Raw genomic sequence first — 20,613 nt, 5'->3', positions numbered from 1 at the left:
CACGTTGTATCCATGTGTGTCATTAGCATAAAGTGTACCTCTGCTCATGATAAAGGCTACCAAACAGGTTAAAGGATACCATTATCAGATTCCATATTAAATGTTTACTTTAATCAGTTCGTTGCTTGACACTGCAATGGAGAGCGGGAAGGTTATTCTGACTGGTTTCTGGGGAGTACAAAGGAAAAATAATGAAACAACTCAGCAGCCTTTCTAAGCCATGGCTGAGGCCCCACCTTGTAGCAAGAGGGAAAGAAAGACAGAAGGTTAGGAGAACACAGAGGAAAATGTAAATGTATACGAAAAGAAAAAGTTTATGAAATGGATAAGGTTTAGAACTACCCTTACAGAGCTTGAAACCCTGACCTCTTCAGCATATGTCTCACTTCGCTCCAGAGCGTGGCTTATGAGAACATGCTTGCACTCTGTTAGCACATCTGTTCTCTGCTCTTAATTGCATAAGTCTGAGGTTAGGCAAATTAGAATAATAGTTGCAAATTAAATTCAGTTTGGGCTACTTTCATATAAGCGTCATGCAGTATTTCAAAAAAGCTAATGCTAGTAGTAACTAGGGTGGTTTTAGAGGCAGACATTTGCTCAGATCATTATATTTGCTTTCAGTTAGATTAGATTATGTGAGATCATTATAGAAACAAGTGAATTGTTTTTTTGGTAGTACATTTTGTGCTCTCCATGGAACTACTACTCTCTGATTCTTTATTTTAAAATTGCAGTCTACAGTTTCATATTCTGTTTGTTGACTATTAAATTGAGAGAGAGATTTATTTAAAAGATTGCACTTACCACTTTTGTGAGCAATTGAAATTGAAGCCCATTTGTAAGAACCAGGTCTTACAGCTGTCATGGGTTAATAAAATGCCCATGTGGATAGCCATAACTCTTCGGCTTACGACTACGGAATGTTCTAAGGAGAATAACAAATCATCATAATGTTTCTAAATTTTGAATCTGAAGTATACAAGAAATCATAGCAAGGTAGACAACACCCTATCAAGTGCACCAGTTTATTCCTCCTGATACCTGGAATATATCTCAGAGATACTTGGAATCCCTTGTTATCATTCTTAATTTCACCCTATCAGCAAAACAGGTGAAATCAAAGAGTGTTCTTTTCTTTCCTGTCACCATCCCCACTGTTTTTACTAGTCCTTAGAATATAGCAAAATATACTGTATTTCTATGTGTCTTTGTTTTTGTATAATATTTATTCTAGAAGAAGAAATGGTATACTGTCCTGGAATACAATGTACCAATACTGACTTACATCACTCAGTCATTTGGAATGCATTTCCTATGAAATAACACAAGATAAGTATGTTACATAGTTAGTTCTTATGCTTACAAAAGATTAAAAGTCATTAGAGTTTTCTTGTCTGGGATCAGAACCAAACTCTATGTCAACAAGTTTCCATAAGTGTTGCTGGATGCCTTCTTTGTAAGTCCTAAATAGTTGTGCTTTTTCAAAGCCAAGGAAACAAAATATTTTCAACCACTTTTTCTTCAAATGTGCAGTTGATGAAGAAAAGCATGAAGAAACACTGAAAGGAACTGAACTGTAGTGAAGGAGCCTCCTGTTGAACAGTATTGTTCAAGTCCAACAGTAGCAGAAAGTAAATGAAAACATGACCTGAATCAGCAGCTGAAAAAAGTAGAACTTAAACCCACTAAAAATGCTTCCATCAGATATTTGGCATAGTTTTGCCCTTATATGTCTAAAATACTGTAGGTATGTTCTCAAAATAACAACAACAACAACAACAATAATAATAATACAATAGTAGACATTAAAGCAATTCTTCTTGAAGAAGCAATACAAGTTAAATAGAAACCATCTGTTAACATGCTTGGGCTCAAGAAGGCATTGTTTTAGCTGGTTATTCTGATTGTTTCTGTGATACTTTTAACAACAAATTATTTGCAAAACTACCCTATTTAAATAATTTCTAAATTAGGATGTATTTTCCCATTTTAAGGGGTGGGGGGTAAATCAATCACACGGTACTTTTATTTACTTTAGAAGTACTTATATGCTCTTTTCTTCAGGGCAATAAGCTTCTCCTGAAACCATTTGCTCCTTTGCATTTAATTAAGTCTTACACTAAAGCTTTCCTGTAAGCATAGCATAAAGAGTTAAAGCTTGTCACTAATATCATGTGATACAGGCTTTTCTTGCCTGTTTTTTAACACTGGGCTCTACTGCTCAGTAAGATGTGTACAGAAGGGAGAGACAGCCAGAAGTCAGTAATGAGGTTCACCACACGGTTCTTAACTTTGTCCATTCCTTCATTTGGGGGCCATCCCTGTACAGAGCACTGCAGTGCAGAGCTCCTGAAACAGACCTTAACTAGCAACACAGTTATAGGAGCTAGAACATTTAGTACAGGTAAAATGACAGAAGATTTTCTTGCTCCACACAGGTTTTGCACTGGGGCCATTTCACACAAGGGAATTTCATGCTGCCTTGACTACTAGCAATGCCAGGACCCACTAATGCAAAGCAGATGCTGAGAGGTCATAGCAGCACAGCTGTATGGAGGTAGCAAATTGAGCAGTGAGTAAGAAGGCAGACTGACTTATTGAGGAATGAGGAGATGAAGTATAATTTATGGGCCTAATTGACAAAAGAAGTTGAAATCTTGATCAGCTTAAAACACATGAGTAGAAATGGTAACTTTTGCAGAGCTCCTATGTTTCATCTAATTGTACCTTAAAACCAATGGATGTTTTGCCTAACACAGGATCAGACTTTTCACTGCATTTCTTGTACGACAGCATGTTCTTTGTCTGCATTTAGGTTGAAAATAGGAAAGGAAGTTTATTCCTTATTACATAACATTATTCATGTTCTGGCATCCATAACAGAATGACCATTTAAAGATAATGCTGTTAAAAGCAGACTCTGATAACAAAACTAATGTTCAAAACAAAAACTATATTGTTCTACAGATCATCAGTAACCTTGCTGTTGTGCTTCAGATGACACATAATATATGTATGCCATTCAAGATCACATTAATTTATTTATTCTGTTTAGGTAGATCACAAATTCTTGTAAAGTTCACTTGTTTGAGTTAATATGTAGCTGCAGAGCTCCCTCTAGCAGAGTTTAGTTATTCCCAGTCATTTTATCCAGTGTGTCCTCTGAAGTGGTTCTACAAATGCTTCTCTGTTTTCTTAAAATAAATTTCTTCACATAGATGCTTTTTCAGAACTTAAGGCTAGATATTCTGGGAATAAAGCTTATTTTGAAAGAGGTCTATATAATGGAGGAATAATATTTTGATCACAGACCTAAGAGAGAAGAAAAAACACTTTTATCTTGAAAAGATGTGAAAAGATACCTGAAATGAGCTTTGAAATTTGCAGTCACCTATATGCTCCTGTGAACATGTCAAACATGCTTAAAAAAGAAAATGACAACAATATTACCACCAAAACAGAAGGATCATTCTTTTTCACCGTGTGCAACATTGGGAATGTTTCTTAAGAAGTTTGTAATTGTTAAATTAGGAAGGTACACTAACTAAAGAAAGGCGAGTTCAGTCTTTTTATAGAAAATAATTTAATTGAACTTCCATTTTTTACTAAGTTGAAAATGCATTAATCTCAGCATGAATCTTTACTATGAAACTCTTTAACTGACAGCATTTGCTTTCTGATTAAAAGTTTTTTTAGTTAACTTAATTATACTTACTGCTTTTACGATTTGTATTGTTTAAAATATATTTTATAGGATGCAGCAGATTTTCTTACAATCAATATTTGTGTGTTGCTTTACCAAATGTACTACAGAAATACTTTTATTTTTCTTAATTAAATAAATACATTTTAACAAAATCTTCTGTTGAAGCTATAGCAAAAAATCAAGCAAAACACAGCAGGGTAATAAAAGGCATCAGGACCACTTTTGGTCAATGTCACCCTGAAGCTTTGAGGAACAGAAAGTGGGCATTCTCATTAATATATGACTGTCTCCAATGGACTATTAAAACACACAACTCATATTTGAATAACCATGTGAAACAGAAAGATTTTTTTCAAGATTTCAATTTTTTCAAGCCCCAAAAGCTTTGGAACTTTAATATCAACTGCTGATCTACTATAACTGGTATATTCATTTGTCTAAAAACAATGAGAGTGTTTGTTTTTCTTAAATTATATAAACTACTGATGGACATTAGGAAAACAAATGCTGTAATCTACTGATAGATGTCAGGGATTTTAAATTAACCATTTGAAAGACAGAAGTGGTATTAATTTTGCCTGGATGCATTTTTCACTTTTAATAGAAACCCTTTAGAAAACAATGTGTCGAAGTTTGATGTAGTCCCTTAGATACCCTGAAATTGTACGCCTTTTGCATAGCTCTGTAGGCTGCTAAAGCAGGAGCAAAGCTTCAGCAGCCTTCAGACCGACAGCTGATATGTCAGAGAGTCACCATAGGAACCTTGAAGTATTCATAAACATTAAATGGAAAAGGATGTTCTTTCTCTTCTTCTTTTAATTTTTTTTTTCCCTACCCCCCCCCCCCCCCTTAGTTGTCTCCTTCCTCATTCATCAGTTTTGCTTCTATTTATGAATAACACTTCTTAACACAAGAGACACTTGATTTTGTGTACTGGCAAGTATTTAAGAAAGGAAGAAAAGCAAGCAGGGAAAAAATATGATGTGTTAATATGGGCAAGATGGCACTCCACTGCCAGCCAGGTTTGAACTGTACATTCTTGCTGGTTCAACAAATGAAGCTGATCTCCAGTGTATTAAGGACTGAACAGTTTGCTACCATAGGTTTTGCAGTTCTTAAAAGGGGAGGAAGACTTTGCTCTCCAAGTAAGTTTTTTTGAATGAGGCACTGGTCCCTCTCACTAGATTTTTCATAAGTCAAAAGGGAGAAGAGTAGGAACAACTTGTTCATTTGGTGCATTTCCACTACTGAGATGGTCATTTCATAGGTCAGGAGGGACAGTTAGAGGAAGAGCTTGCTTATTTGGCCAATTTCCACATAATTTCCTGCAATTAAACCATATCCCTGTTTGCTTTTGCTGTGCTTTCATCTCTTTTTTCTCTAGAAATCAAACTAAAGGAAAATATAAACTATACGGTCTTCCTAGCATGTAAAAACACATATGTTTCTTAAAGAACTCTAACATTCATGACCTCAGGTCAAAAAGGAAACAAAATTTATCTACCTTTATATAAATATCAAGTGGAAAACAAGTAATATCAATTATGTTTTTATACAGACTCTGAAATATTAGTGATAGCTGCCATGGTGCATACATATCATAAACAACCATATTTACCTTCCTTGCCAGCACTAAGTTAAGCCTGAATGCAGGGCGCTGGACTTAGGTTTCTTCTGAGCAACCAATGGTTTAAAGCTGAATTTAAGATGTTGATTAAATGGTAAGGGTCCTACCTGTGTAAGCTATTGCCTTAACAACCTCCATATCTGTAGCTGAAGTCATAAGAGGCCTCTTGTGCTGTAACACCTGGCTACAAAGAAGGACTCTATTTAACGAGGTAAGGTGCATCCTTCTTCCCTTTAATCTGTAATAACTTGGATTTATTAACTTGCAGGTTGTATTATAAAGCCTCCATCTCCCCACCTCCACACAGATTTCTTCATTGTTTTGCAAAAATTAGTTCTTTGGCTCCTTTTAACATTTGAGAAACTTTTCAAGATGAGATGTCTTTATTTCAAAAGGCCAAAGGAAGTCTTTCTCCTAGTAGGTGTAGACTGATGAATGAAAGGATAAGTAATGTACAAAGAAATTTTGCTATGTTATGAAAGAAACTGGAGGTGCTGCATTGACACCAATGTGCAGATACCAAACATGTTCCCTAAGGCAAAAAAGCCCTAACATTCTCTGATCTGTATTCTGAAAATATTTTCCTTACCTAGGTAAGTGCAAAATGTATATTGTATAAGTGTGAAAGTATATTCCAACTATTAAAAAAGAGGACAGGCCAGAAAGGCATAATACTTGTATTTAAAATATAATATTCTCCCTTAAAGCCATCTTCTGTGTATATTTATGAACAACTTTGTACAACAGGTTAAGCCACTTTCAAGTCACACCTAATTCATACTTGCACGAAGGTCCTGCGTTCTCTGCTCAAAAGCTGGAATTGTGTCCATTTTTATTACTAGATGTCACTGCTTCTAAGGATAAGAGATCTAATTGAGCTTATGTCCTACCTCACCATTATTTTGGTGCGATGAGCTTGAAAAGTCTAACTGGGACGCTTAAACCCCACTGTATTATCTGTAATCCCAAGACTTTACTAGTTCTTACTCTATGAAAAGAAAACCCTTATTCTGATTTCAAACACGAAGGAAAGTCCAAAACATCCCTAGAGGCATTACAGATTGGACTGAGGCCTTCAGAACCTTGGGGGTTAACATTTGCTTTTACTTACTGACAAGTGGTAAGGCTTCATCGAGAACCTATTTTGGGTAATTGCATTTCCAGAAAGATATGGGTAAGTTTGAGAGTCCAGGAGAGACCAGCAATGCCCATCAAAGGTCTGGAAAACATGAACCTGAAAACATGACCAGTGGGAAAACACTGAAAAAATGTGTTGGGTCTAGAGTACAAAGACCCCAAAGAGCAGTGATAAATGTTTGGTAGGCTGCTGTTGAAAAGAGAAAGGGAAATGAATTTTCCTCCTATCTAAAGCTGGCAAAGCAATAGCTTGAAAGTGGAACAAAAATATCAGCTTGGACCTAAGCAAAAATAGGCTTTTTAGCAGTTATGATAGTTTAACAGTGGAATTCATATCAACTAGAGAGCATGGATTTTTCATCACTGAGATTTAAAATCTGATTGACTTGATATACAACTCTCAGACAGGATACTGGTATTACAACTGTTTCTTGGGCAGAAAGGTGGATAAAAGGCCTGCCCAACCATATTTTTCAGAATTATGTGATGTGGAAAGGTGAGGGAAAGGGAAGCTCTCTGGTATGCTTACCCTATATCTCCCTACCATCATGATGAATAGCTATGTAATTGGGTTTACTTAATGTCACCTTCCTTAGGAAAGAAAAAGGGAAGCACATCTAAACATTTCTCTGAGCATCTTCCCACCTGTTTTTTCACTTCCTTGAATGTGTGAGCTACTGGTCAATAAGCTAATAGTCAGAATTGACTGTATTGGTTGCAAAGCTTCATTCTTCCTACCATCCAGAGCAAGTGCACTGGATGGCAGGAAGACTTATGGAAAGAAAACAGAGTGAGGAAACAATATATAGAAATCAGGTCTCTGTGAGTGAAAATTATGACTGGTATATGTATGAGCTTATTTCCACCTCATGGATGCAATCTTCACAAAAATTCTTCCATGGAGGAAAGACTGGATATCTTAATGGAGAGATAACCCTCATGAAGGGAAAGTGGGACTCCAAATTTTGGGATTATAATATTTCACTGGAAAAAAGGTGTGGCTGGATAACTTAAAAAGTTGTTGGTGATATGCAACTGAGAATCTAAATCAAGGCCTAAAACAGTAGTCATGAAAGTGAGGGGCAGTAAAATGAACACCAGAAACTTATGAGAGTACCTTATGTGGTTAGACATTATCTCTGAAAAATTGTCATATTGACACTGGCCTTATCAGGTCAGCCACCCCTACTGATAAGCTTCTAGAGCATATCCTTTTCCTCACATCAAAATTAAGGTAAAATATTGGAGGCTAAATTGCAGGTAATCTTCCTTGTTTAGGAAATGACTGAATGTATAAAAACTCAAATTAACATTATCTTCTTTACATAACACAAATATCAAAATAACAGTGTCTGGTATATAGGACACCTTATTAGGAAGTGAGAGATCATAGAATCATAGATGTGACTTTAAACTTGGCTTTTACTACCTTATCTGGTGTAGACTTCAACAGATCATTTGGTTGTGTCTAGGTTGTTTCCTGTCTTTCAGGCACGTGAATAGATTAAAAGCGCTGAAAACTGTGAAAGGCTATGATAGTATGACCTTTGAAAGCTAGGGTTGGGAACCACAAAACTGGTTTTGTAATAAGGCATTACTTTGATGTCCTATGGGAAATATTTCTGTTGAAAGGAAAAGTCCTCCATGTTTTTCATATTATCAGAACACTTGCTAGCCTTTTCTTTGCAGGTTAGCCATTACTTCTGGTCTTTTAGTGATATGTTTATACTACCTGTCGCAGGTGTCATATGGCGTTGTACTTACTTCAAATACATAGAAATCTGTTTCCTTCATATTGGCCATGGAATAAGCTTATCCTGCTATCTAGACATGGAGGTAAAATCCTTGGTCTACAGGATCTTACATTGGCAGGAAAAGCAGGAGCAATCATGGAAACCAGATTTACGTCAGCTGGTTTAGAAAAAGTGTTTATAAATAATCCCAGTGTTTTCTGACAATACATCATAGTTCACATTTTACTGGGTAACAGAGCTTTTTGCATAGTAGTGACATATAGCATTTTAATCTCCAGGGTGCTATGCAATCAAGAACTACTGTCTCCTATACAGCAGAGATCTTTGAGCTCTCTGTTGACTTTGGCCAGGAACATGAACACTGTCAAGTGGATTGCCAATTTGATTATTTCTACCACCTGACCTCACTTAAACACACCAACTTTTGCACTTTATTCTTATCTGTCTCAGCATAATGGGAGGGCGAGGGAGGTAGAGATTAAGAATTGAGGAGCAAAACTGGGAACATCTCATACGGCAATACTTTTTTCCACCTCAGCTCAAGCAAGAGACTACTAGAGAGTAGCTTGGAAACCCTTTAGCCATGTGTCCTTGGCTTTTTGCCTGTTTAACAGAGGTCTTGCACAACCTGTGTTTTATGTGCTGTCACCTTGATTTCTCTATATTTTAGCTGGTCTCCTGGTGCCACTGTTTGCCATTGGCCTGCCTTCAAAGTGAGTGCCTGTGGACAGCACTCACATGGTATTTAACATACCGTATGCTTTGACAACTCATGCGGTCTTAATGGGTTTCCCAGTTACAGAGGCTAAAAGAGCAAGGCATCCTGCTCTGCAGGTTACCACACAGCAGTTCTTATGAATAAATTCTTCAGATAGGAAAAAATAAATCATTTCTGCAATGTTTGTTTTTATCTGGTAGATATAGTGAAGTCTTTCTCTCTTGCGGCAGGGGAAAGTGCAAATAGGATATCAGCAACGTCATTTAGATGAATAATGGCTTAGAGACTAGTTAATTTCATTTCAATAAGGCTTCATGATATCTTCAGTGCTTGCAGCTAGTTGACATGTTGAAGAAGGATGGTCTAGAAATCAGTTATATTTGTTCAGCTACGCTATTGCATGCTTTCTTTAAATCTATACAGGAAGAAAGATGTGTTTCAGTAAGCAAGGTTACTTATATGCCTCACCTTACAAAACAGCAAGAAAAAGTACCTTGATGCATGGACCACTTTTTCTGATTTACTTACAGCTTTTGAAGTGGTATCTCGCTATCTTCTCTCTATCCTGTTTTGTTTTCCTTTACTTTGTTATCTTGATTGTCTTTTCATCAGCTCTCAACTGGCTTCTCCTTATCCTGGATCCATTCTCCTGACTCTGTGTGAGTTAATAGTGTAATAGATATATGTTTTTATATAATATATAAGAAAAAAAAAAGTAATGCATCTATACTGATAAACTGAAGACCTTACAGCAATTTGATTGCTAGAATCTCTAAAACTCATTCAGTTTTAAACCTTTCTTGGCGCCATATTTCATGTTATACAAGATTTGCCTGCATTGCCTTTAATATTTCTCACTTACATATTATCATTCCCATTCCTGTATTCTTCATTTTTATCTTCAAGTTTATATGCTTTCAAGTTATGAAATTATTAAAACCTAGCATCTTTATCTGCTTTACCCTTTTGAAATGACAAAGAACAAAAGTCTAAAGGATGGACTAACTAAATTATTACTGTTTCAAATATTCATTGACAAAAAAAAAATAGGTTTTTTGTCTTTTTTTCTGAATGTAAATAGTGTAAATACATAATGATGTTAATATTACTCAGCCATTTAAACTGTGTTTCTAAGTAATGGAAAGGTATATTTAACTCACTATATGATTCTTAACATGATTACTCCATCTCTCTACATAAAATTAGAATAAATTCTGAAACAGACTGATTGCCTTGTAGGGTTGGGATAACTTTGGCTTATAGAATCTTTTAAACTTACTATATAGCTGAGCCATAGCAGACACCTACCTAGTGTTCAGTAATAATCTAATGTAGCTGTCAATTATTCTGGTTTGACCAGAAATGCTATGGAGTTTTGTACCCAGTCCCAGATGTTTGTAGTTCCCACCAGCCATGTTCCTTCGTTGTACAGCTTGTATTCCTTCTTGCTGTCCCCACCGCCTTTTAAAATGGGGACATGTGGACAGGGAGAGGATAAAGTAGCCCAGTCAAGTTCTCTGAATTTGTTTCTGATATAAATGAGAAGAGGTTCAAAATACAAATGCTGCAGCCACAAATGGAATACTTTTCCAATAGGAAACAGAACTCTCTTTTTCCACCATTTTTGATGATGCAAAATTTGTTTGATCTTCTAACCTGCTCTTAACTTTGGCAAAAGAGTTGGTTTCATTATCGTTATTTCAAAGAGACACTTCCCTCTACTCTAAGAATTTATGTCTATCAGGTTATTTTAAGGATATTGTCTGTCATTGCCTTTTTTTTTTTTCTACAGTAGCTTATGTTTCCATGTTCTCATATACATTTACAAATTTTAATACAATTGTAAGCAGTATTTTTATTTTGAAGACATGATTATTTTAAGATATGCTTACTGTATTATTTTAAAATGTAATTTACAAGAAGAACCATGCAGTGTTAATCAATTACGTGAATGTATTCTCCGTAAGTAATCTGTGCTATAGCATCTCTTCTACATCCTATGATAGCACTAGTGATACACTGGTTTCAATGATAGATTGTACCTGCTATTGAGTGTAGGTAGAGTTTTACAAAAGTTTGAATAAGATTTCAATAACACCTATAAAACAACGACTGTAAGATTATACACATTGACCCCAAAAGGATTAGTCTTCTAAACTTAGGCACTCATGTCAACCACGGAAGTGTACAAATCTTAATTTTTACTGAGAATCAGGTTCAAAATGCAAACTCAAAAATTATTAAAACCTAGCGTCTTTATCTGCTTTGCATTTGGAATAATAAAGTTTTGTAATGACAGAGGACAAAAGTCTAAAGGATAGACTAATTAAAATGTTACTGTTTCAAAATATTTTTACTATGCATTTTTCTATAATTCTTCCACTTTAAAACAAGTAATTTATTTTGAAATCAAAGCAAGTACATTTTTATTATCAATGGAAATAATTGTTATCAGAGATCCCCAATGCCACACAAGGTCCTGAATTGTTATTTTAGCCTTTTCTCTGGTTAGAGATAAAAGTTTTGAGATAGAAGCCTGCATTTGTTTGAATGTTTGTATTCACAATTCTCAGCTATCTTTTGAAATGCAAATTAAGCTGTCCTTTGCCATCTTCTTAATTAGGAAGAAACTCACAAGGATTTTTTTTCACGCTTTTGAAAATTCAGCAAATACACTTTCTTTATAAGTTGTTTGAATTTGAAGAGAAACTCAGAATCTTGATGGATTTGCTTTTATATTGGAAGAAATCAAGAAGAGCTTTGAAATCTGTGATGTACAAAAGAAACCTTACTAGATGGGTCACTACTCACAGGCAGATCTTAAGGCTGGGGCAGTGAATCTGTGTTCAGGGTTGTGAGTTTTGTTTTGCTTTTTTGTTTGGTTGGTATTTTTTTGCTTTGTTTTGCATTTTGTTTTGTTGTTGGTTGTTTGTTTTTGTTTTTAAGATGTATTACATTGTTTCTTATGTTGGTTTAAATTTCTCTTTATGTTCAAGAGTGAGAGATCCAATTTCTGCCTCAGAGAAGCTTTCTTGCAAATTAGCTTTTTTTTTTCCTCCAACAGGTTTCAAATTTGAAGTCTTGTTCTTTTAAGGTATTCCAAAAATGGAAACTATTTGTTGATCATTCTGAATTATGCTTTTCCACATAATTGATCAAGTAGAATATTTGCTTGATAGATTATTTCTAGTTTAGAAATTTTAGGAAATTCCTCTTTGTGGAAGACTTCAGCTTGGCAAATTGCGTGGGACTCTGGTTCACAGAAAGAGTCATGCTGTCTTCTAAGTGGCTTCCACCTGAGTACTCTGGTACCTTCCATTGTACAGATTGAGCTTTCTGTCAAACCATCAACAATTGCCAAATATAATTTTTTCTGAGAAAAAAAATCAAATGAAAAATATATAATAATAGAGTTGTGAAAGTCTATTCTATTAAATAGTGACTCTGCCAAACATTCCATCTAACTAGTGTATTTAAAGTGTCTTTTTATCTATATGTACCATTCACAAGGATCTCAATCAATTTCACAACATGACTTCATGAAGTACCTCAGAAGGTAACAATGGTGACTTGGAAGTAAAGTTCACTGAATTAACTGAACTCATTATGATAATAAGAATTGGTGATGTAGCCTAATAGTATTAAGCTGCTATGAGCTTAGCTTTGCACTTTTAAAGATTTTCACTATGAACCAGTAGAGGTATTAAGCTCAGAATAGTTCTGCACACATCTTGCTCCACAGGCCATCTGATTGTACTACTGAGTTTAGATGAAAATGTGAGATTTGCTCTGAAGTAAGATCTGCTAAATAGAATGTTTTTGAAGCAGTCTTAAATATATACATTTTAAATAAACCCTTCATTTCAAGCATGTAAATCACAGTATAGAATTACAGACTAAACATTCTAGAGTCCATGAGCTAACAGGAAGTGGAAATTGGGAAATACAACATTTTCTGAAATGGAAGAAAACTAATTTCATTCACGCTTAAGCAGAGAAAATTTACATCAGTTCACACATATCCTGAAGCTAAAAAAAATTTAGTTCTATCTGGTTTTAAACAACTTTATTTATACTGAGATAACATTTGCAAAGCACCCAAGAAACAGGAAGATGTGAGTTTCTGTTTCTAATCTCAACAGTCATATGATACATAACCTTAAGGTAGTAAGCACCATTCAAAACAGAATAGATTATTTCCAATCATCTAACATATTTTGTTAAGTTGTAAAAATTTGAAACAAATGTACTCAAATTTTAAAAAAATATATTGTATAATCACATATTGTATATGTGTATGTGTATGTGTATGTGTATAGAATATGCACAAATAATTAGCAGCTATTTCCTTGTGAAGACAACTAAAGGTTTGGGATCTTTTGGTAACAATCACTCGAGGCAATCTTCTATATGTTGTAAACCTGAAGTAATTTGAAATCACTCTTCTATATATAAACTTCATAGTTTTTACAGTTAGATAGTTAAGAGAAAAAATAAATCAGGGAAAGTGGTGTCTGTCTTGCTAGAAGCTGACATTTTAATTCCAACAGTACGATTTGTCCATACTATCTTAAACCTCAGAATTAAATCACTGAAACAGATTCACCGAGATGGAGGGGAAAATTCTGCCCTTGCTAGGGTAAACTAAGGGAGTAACTGCAGCACAGATTTAAATAAAATCATAGTGGTAACCGGTGTGGCGGTTGAAGAACAATGTCCTTGTGCACAAAAGGTGCCTATGGTACGTCACCAGTGACTGGCTCACTATAGTGAATTAGCTTGAGCCACTAAAAAAATGTGAAGTCAGGCTGTGGTGGGGCCTGAGAGAGGTGTTGCCCTGCCAGCCCCAAAGGGACTGATGGCACAGTTCTGTAAATTTAACATCAGGGATGACCAAAAGAAAGGAATTGCCCAGTCTCTACTGATTTCAAGAAAATTAGGTTGATTTATCTCAATCAGGAAAGACGGATGATGACACATTCTTCACCTCATTTTCTGGATTTTTTTTTCTTATGTCAGTGAGATAGACTGGATCATCGATATCTATTACTGTACCGTTTAAAGAATCTACTGTTGCAAACTGTTTCTTTTCATTTTGCTCTATAGTGATTCTGAAGATACTATTTCTTCCAATTTTAGGAAGTCACAGTTAATACTAGCCAGCATACAATATGTTCTGTAAAACAAAAACTATTATGCAAAGAGTTTCGGTGACTTTGTGGTTAAGAAAGTAAAGTCTTTTGTATGGTACATGTGGATACAATACTATTTTCTCTGAAAAATAATTTCAGTCTGAAAGCATTTTTTTTAATTTTAATTCTTATTCTTTTAGACATAGACTTCTTTGCACTAGTTTCACAGTGACGACAGTTAGCTTGTGGTGGGCTACAGTACCGTCTACCAGTATTAACCTATGACCAGACTCTTTGTTAAAACTAATGAACACCAGTAGGGGCTCTATTTTATAGTGCACTTTCCCCAGAGTTAAACATAGAGAACTTCCCCCTGTATTTTTACTTTAACTATTGAAACAATAAAATGAAAACATAAAATGAGGTAAAGAAATTTGCTGCAGCTCCACGTTTGCTTTAGCTTACCTTGTATTTGTATGTGGAGACTTATTTGAAATGGTCCTCCTTTTTTTGGCTGGTGATAAAGTAAAACATATTAAAGTCTTTTTCAATTGGCTTTTTACAGTCTCTTTACCACCTGCAGCTTGTGTCGAAAGGGCCAAATTCTGCCTACCTCACCGACAAAAGCATTTGTCTGTTTAGTGAGATTATACATGTGACTAAGAGGAGCAGAATTTGATCCAAAGGACTAACTTAACTTCAGCAGATTGAAAATAGTTACAGCAATTCACAGTTTTAAACTAAGAAAATGTACATCCCAGGTCTTCCCTTATTTCCGTTGGTTATCCATTTATATATTTTGGGATGTAACTGTATGCACCTTATGCATCTTGTCCATATATTCAGATTTGGTTTTTTAAAAAATACAATCAGAGTTTGTATCTAATATTTGCACAGGAGCTTATAAAACACATCTTACAGCATTTTCTAATCTGTTGTAACGAGAGTTTTGGCTGTGGAAAGGCTGCCATATTGGGCCTATTAACTGATTCCACCGTGTGTGTGCTGTTAGTTACTTGGAAAACAAAGCTTCACCTTAAATGCATTTTTAAAGCAACCTAATTATCAGGCAAATACTAGTTTGCAGCCTCTGGAGAACTCCCCTCTCTCTAAACTGCTAGATGTAAATGTGTCATCTTGTTTTTACGAAGTTTGTCTGATTTTGTTTAGTGTAAGTTGGCTCAGATGCAAAAAGAAAAAGGAGAGAGAAGAGAAGAGAAGAGAAGAGAAGAGAAGAGAAGAGAAGAGAAGAGAAGAGAAGAGAAGAGAAGAGAAGAGAAGAGAAGAGAAGAAAGAAAAGAGAGAAAAAGGAAAAGAGAAAGAAAAAGAGAAAGAAAAAGATAAAGAAAAAAGAAAAGGAAAAAGAAAAAAGAAAAAGAGAAAAGCAAGAAGAAGAAGAAAAAGGACCACCGTATGGTAAGATTTTTTCCTAAAATACTGTTTGGAGTTAGTTGAGAATACATACCCATGCCACATAGGTTTCAAACAGCTACTGAACAAGGCAGAGAGCAAACCCCAGCTGCATTTGGCTTCTGTGGAGTCCAACATGTTTTTTATTTGGAGCCCCAATGTGATTGTTTGTTTTGCTTTTCATTTTATACAACTAACTTTCAGGAAGAATTGTTGCAACTTCGTAGCTTACTCTTAAAAGCACAGATGGCTTTCCTCTCCACAGTAGATTGCCTCTCTTTCCCCTAGGGCAGAGTAGTCACCTTTGACACCACCAACAGTAGATGAAGCAGAAGTTATGATAAGAAATCAGGCTTTTAGAGGAAAGTGTTTACCTGTTGCTTCTACAGTTTATAATGATGTTAGATGTGCATTTAAAGCTTTTGCTTGACTCACTTAATAATTCATTTGCTGACAAGGGTTGCGGTGGAAAATGATGGGTTTCCATGGAGAACTGTGCAGCGGGGGGGAAAGGAGTTTAGAATCGAATTGCACAAAACCATGCAGAAATGTCTAACCTCTGCTGTTCCCTGAATTTGAGGCACAGGCTGTGCAGAGCGCGTTCCCGGTGGCGGGATGAAGGGAGCTTGTCCCGCTGTCAGGACGCACGCGGTACGGGTGCCAGCTCCTGCACGGCCGGCGGCGGCCGGCGGGTGCGAAGCGCGGTGTCCAGCGGGCCGCGCCCGCGCAAGGTGCCCGCGGCACGCAGCCCGGAGTCAGCTGCGCACAGAGCAGCCCGGGCGCCAGCTCACGGCGCGGCGGCGGGACTGGCCGGGAGGAAAGGGGGGCCGCGCCGGGTGCCCGCCCGGGCGGGGCGGGGCGGGGCCGGACGGGACGGGCCCCGGCGCGTCCCGCCCCGTGGGGGCGAGCGGCAGGCGGGGGCAGCGTGGTCGCCGCCGCCGGGGCGCAGCTGCCCGCCCGCCGCCGGGCGCTGTGCGCGCGTACGGGCCGCGCTCCCGCCTGCGTGCGCCCTCGCAACGGCCTCTCCCTGCCCGCCCCCCCCACGTCGTGCGCTGCACATCCAGCGCTGCCGGTGCTGCCCGCCCGCCCCGCCGGGACGTGAGCTTCGCGCTCGCCTGCAGTTTCTCCGCGGGCGCCCAGGTGGCTGCGCTCCCGGCCCGGCTCGGCTCGGCACGGCACGGCCCTCCCGTCCTGCCCGCCGGCGTCCCGCGGGCGCGGAGCCGATGGGAATGGGCGGGAGGATGCGCCTGAGCCGCGTCTGCTGCATTTTCTACCAGCTGTGCGTACTGTCAAGCGGGCTTTCGGCAGGTAAGTGCGCGCCTTTCGCGGGACGGGGCCGAGTCTCGGGGCGGCCTCCGTGCCCCGCCGGCTGCCGGTAGCCGGTACATGTCCATTGTTAAGTGCCGCAGCTGCAGTACTCATCCTCTGTAACAGATGGGTGATCAGATAAAGCATGCCTCCGCTGTGAGGGTGCATTGCAGTGCGCTCGTCTGCACTGTACGAGGTCCAAATTTTCATACTCAGCCCTGTCATCTCGGCAGTGCTGTTACTGTCCTGTGTAGGATGAATGTGTAGATTGTCTCCTGTCTCAAGCTCGTGCAGATTGTGTGTACTCATATCTTTGTAACACTGGCATACTGGGAATTTTGGTTAAATTGTGATATAGTGTATGCAATACGGAGACATCACTAATTAGTGATTGTAACTCAGTTTGACTATAATGATAATGGTGATACAGCATATGCATGCATCTACCACTTGTATGTGCACTTGCAAATTTGCAGCCATGAGGTGTGTGTGCATTTGAATGCACTTTTGAAGTCATAGTGGGTCTGGCAAAACGTACTGAAAACAAGGTTCAAATTTTCAGTTTTTCTTGTTCAAGTTTTCCCTGCTAAAAAAACATTATTTTTAGCTGTATGAAAAAGTTGCCAGTTTGTCTAAGTGATGAAAAGTTTGTGCAGCTCTCTTTGCATGGAGGTGGTGGTCAAGAAGAACATCCCCAGCTGCTGGTAGAAACGCACCTTCTGCCCAACTTGAACTCCTGAGACCACGGTGTGTCCCAGACCCCTCAACAAGCACAGGGACATCTAGCGGCTGGCCTACCTGCCATGTGAAAAGACAGGATGAGAGGGCCAAATGTAGCCTACTGTATTTTGGGTGGCATGCTTGGTCGGCTGGGAGCTAGGAAGAGTGCATTGCGGTGGGGCAGAGAATAGGTTGCTGACAGGCACTCTGTGCTGCTGGGTACTCCACTCACTTAAAGCATCTGCTGGCCTTCCCACAGGTCTCCATGCTTCAGAAGAGATGGAGGAGTGGGAGATCGTCTTCCCCGCGCTGTGGAGCAGGGGCCAGCAGGAACCAGCGGGTGGCAGTGGTGGTGGGGGCGACTGCAGTGCCGACCCCAGCTGTGGGAACCGGAACAGCACCCTCAGTACCCCTGTCACACCTAACCCAGTGGCCGGCAGCTCTCGGGAGGTGCGTTCAGTCTCCTCCTTGGTGGAGGAGCAGGCACAGGCTGTGGGGGAGGCAGCAGAGGAAGAGGACACTGAGGATGAGTATGAGTCTCAGGAGTTTTACCACTGGTCCCCTCTGCCCCAGGGGTCTGGTGCTTCTGACCAGTTGCCACCACCACCATCCCCTCCGCCACCACCTCCAGCAGAGGATGGAGATGAGGTGCTGCTGAGGATTCCAGCTTTTGCTCGGGAGCTCTACCTGCTGCTCAAGAGGGACAGCCGCTTCCTGGCTCCTGGCTTTGCTGTGGAGGAGCGGCTCAGGGGTGAGGGCAAAAGCCCACCCAGTGCTGCACAGTCACAACCTGAGAGAGCTTGCTACTACAGTGGTACTGTCCTCCGCTACCCAGGCTCCTTCGCCTCCTTCAGTACCTGTGGTGGACTGGTAAGATGACCTTGCATGCAGGGGTAGCACCAAGGTCTCCATACAAGTGTTAGCTTCATCTGCTGCTTTTCACTCCCATCTGTTTCCTGAGGTCTTCTTCCATATTCTCTTGGGTCCTACCTCTGTACTTATTTTTAACCATCTCGCCACTCACAATTTTATTATCCCAGTCATAATTTTTCTCAAATCTTACTTCTGCCTTTATCCTGTAAAATTTTCATGTTCTTGGTCCCACTTCCAGATACGCTTTTTTCTTTCAGTCCCGTACCTTTCTGTTTCAGATCTCCTTTTTATTCTTATGCCATTCTTTCTTCAGCTTTTCTCATCTACATCCCTAATTTTACTGTGTGTTCACTGTGTGCCTGTAATTGGTTACATCCATGCTCATTCTCCTTTCTTTTCCCTGTATCATCATCTCTCCTCTAGTCTATCTGTAATCCATTTGTTCTTCATTCCCATCCTATATTATAAAGTTATTTTTCTTATTTGTGTTATTTTCTTAATCTTCTACATCTCAGTTTTCAGACTGTTCTGTCTTTCCTACTTGTACCCATATTTTATGTCTGCTTTCTTATCTTCATTCCTTTTTTCCTTCTGCTTATCCCATTGGCCTCTTTTCTCTACCTCACAACTTCCCACATGTGGTACCTGTAGTTACTTGGATTTGGGACTCCATACCCTTCTTTTCTTTGAATTCCTTTGTAGACATAAACAATGCATATGTTCTCAGGAGAAATGTCAATACAGTCTGATGTTTTGAATGGTTATTACTCCTCTCATTTAAAACAAATTTCACCTGCTATAATTTCTGTTAGTTTTTACCAGATAAAGACCAGAATTGCGCACAGTGACAGCAGTAGTGGTGATCCAGTGAGCTGCAATCTCAGGATGCTTGGGGGTGGATGGGAAGAGTAGAAGGCAGCTGGAACGATGTAAAATGCTGCCAGGATTTTAAACAAAAGCAATTATTATTACTATTATTGTCATTTGGGGTCTTTATGTAGTATCATAAATGCACATGCCTGCAACACTTTACAGACTATAGAATACAAACAGTAATGGCACTAGGAAGAGTTAACATCATGATGATCCTGGGTTTTTTGGGTGTCTAGATGGGTGTAAATCACCACAATCACATGACGGGATGTTTTCTTATATTTTTTTCCGAATTTGAACATCTAACTTGTTCCATTGTTGATTCACGAAGATTTGCCTGCCTGGTTTTTATTTGCATGGTCATGAAGTGAAACCAGGTAAAATGTGGAAATTTTGACTGCTTGTTCATTTGCCTGTTTGGACTTACTCAAAAGTCAAAACCAAACTGAAAGTGGTACAGAGGGAACATATGTGGATTGACACCAAATAAAATATTTGCCTGCACTCCTGCAAAGCAAAACCGCCAAGTTTCACACAACACTAAGTGGTTGGCATCTAATTATTGACATTTTGTCAGATTTTCCAAAGCATAATAGCAGAATTAATTGCAGAGAAAAATACTGAAAGTCAACGGAAGGTGGTGTGAAAGCAATCAGGTAAAGGATTTTTATATTCTGGAAAATCATTTGACTTCTGAACTTCTTTTTCTTGTTAGAGTTTTACTTCCTTCTACATTGCATGTGGGTAAAATTAGGTTAGAGAAAATCTTTGTGAAGAAATTGATAGAGATAATTATTACAAATGTCTACTGAAAAGTGAGGTATGTCATTATGTATCCGTAATTCCTTTGGCCTGATTTATAAATTGGAATTCACTGTTTAAGTAGACTGTTCTCTAGGAGCCCCACTAGAAATTTTTGATTCAGTCAAATTTTTTCTAAGAGTACCAGCTTATTCACAGCCTACTGGCTGTGCAGATATGTTCCCCATTCAGAAAGCTGGAGCTGAAGTGTAAACTATTCTATGTCTCTCAAATAAAATTGGAAACTGTTGTTGATGTTGACTGGTGTCATGATCCTCAACTGCATAGTCTTGTTTGCAGTGAAATAGTTAAGCAGCTGTTCTTCCTGAGAGTGCTGCTGTGTCGGACATAGAATTAAAAAAATTTCACAGTGCTATTATGTCAAAGTTGTCATAACAAATCTTAAGTTATTTGTCGTTCTCTATTCTGTCATGGCTTGGGCTCTGTTACATACGTAAGTTGCTCTGTTTCCAAGAGTCTTGAAAAAACATCATACCTACATTGCATATTCTATCCTGTTTCCTCTAGGCCTTGCTGTGCAAAAAGAGCCAAGC

At 38.5% G+C, this 20,613-nt stretch overlaps 1 protein-coding gene across 6 annotated transcripts in view; it reads left to right on the top strand.

Annotated features, from left to right (window-relative positions):
• The first annotated feature begins 16,458 nt into the window (after positions 1-16,458).
• ADAMTS19 (ADAM metallopeptidase with thrombospondin type 1 motif 19) overlaps positions 16,459-20,613 on the top strand; it is a 143,546-nt gene continuing 139,391 nt past the window's right edge. For 2 of the 6 annotated variants that reach the window (XM_071802727.1, XM_071802728.1), the window contains exons 1-2: positions 16,459-16,792; positions 17,772-18,382. In XM_071802727.1, coding sequence (XP_071658828.1) covers positions 16,708-16,792; positions 17,772-18,382 — 696 coding nt within the window. In that variant the 5' untranslated portion in view covers positions 16,459-16,707. The remainder of the gene's footprint in view (positions 16,793-17,771; positions 18,383-20,613) is intronic. The other 4 variants (XM_071802729.1, XM_065860509.2, XM_065860510.2 and 1 more) reach the window with 3 other exon arrangements.

This window comes from Patagioenas fasciata, chromosome Z (genome assembly GCF_037038585.1).
Source record: "Patagioenas fasciata isolate bPatFas1 chromosome Z, bPatFas1.hap1, whole genome shotgun sequence".
Taxonomy (NCBI): domain Eukaryota; kingdom Metazoa; phylum Chordata; class Aves; order Columbiformes; family Columbidae; genus Patagioenas; species Patagioenas fasciata.
The sequence above is the reverse complement of the archived record's forward strand: the minus strand, read 5'-3'. Positions and strand labels throughout refer to the sequence as shown.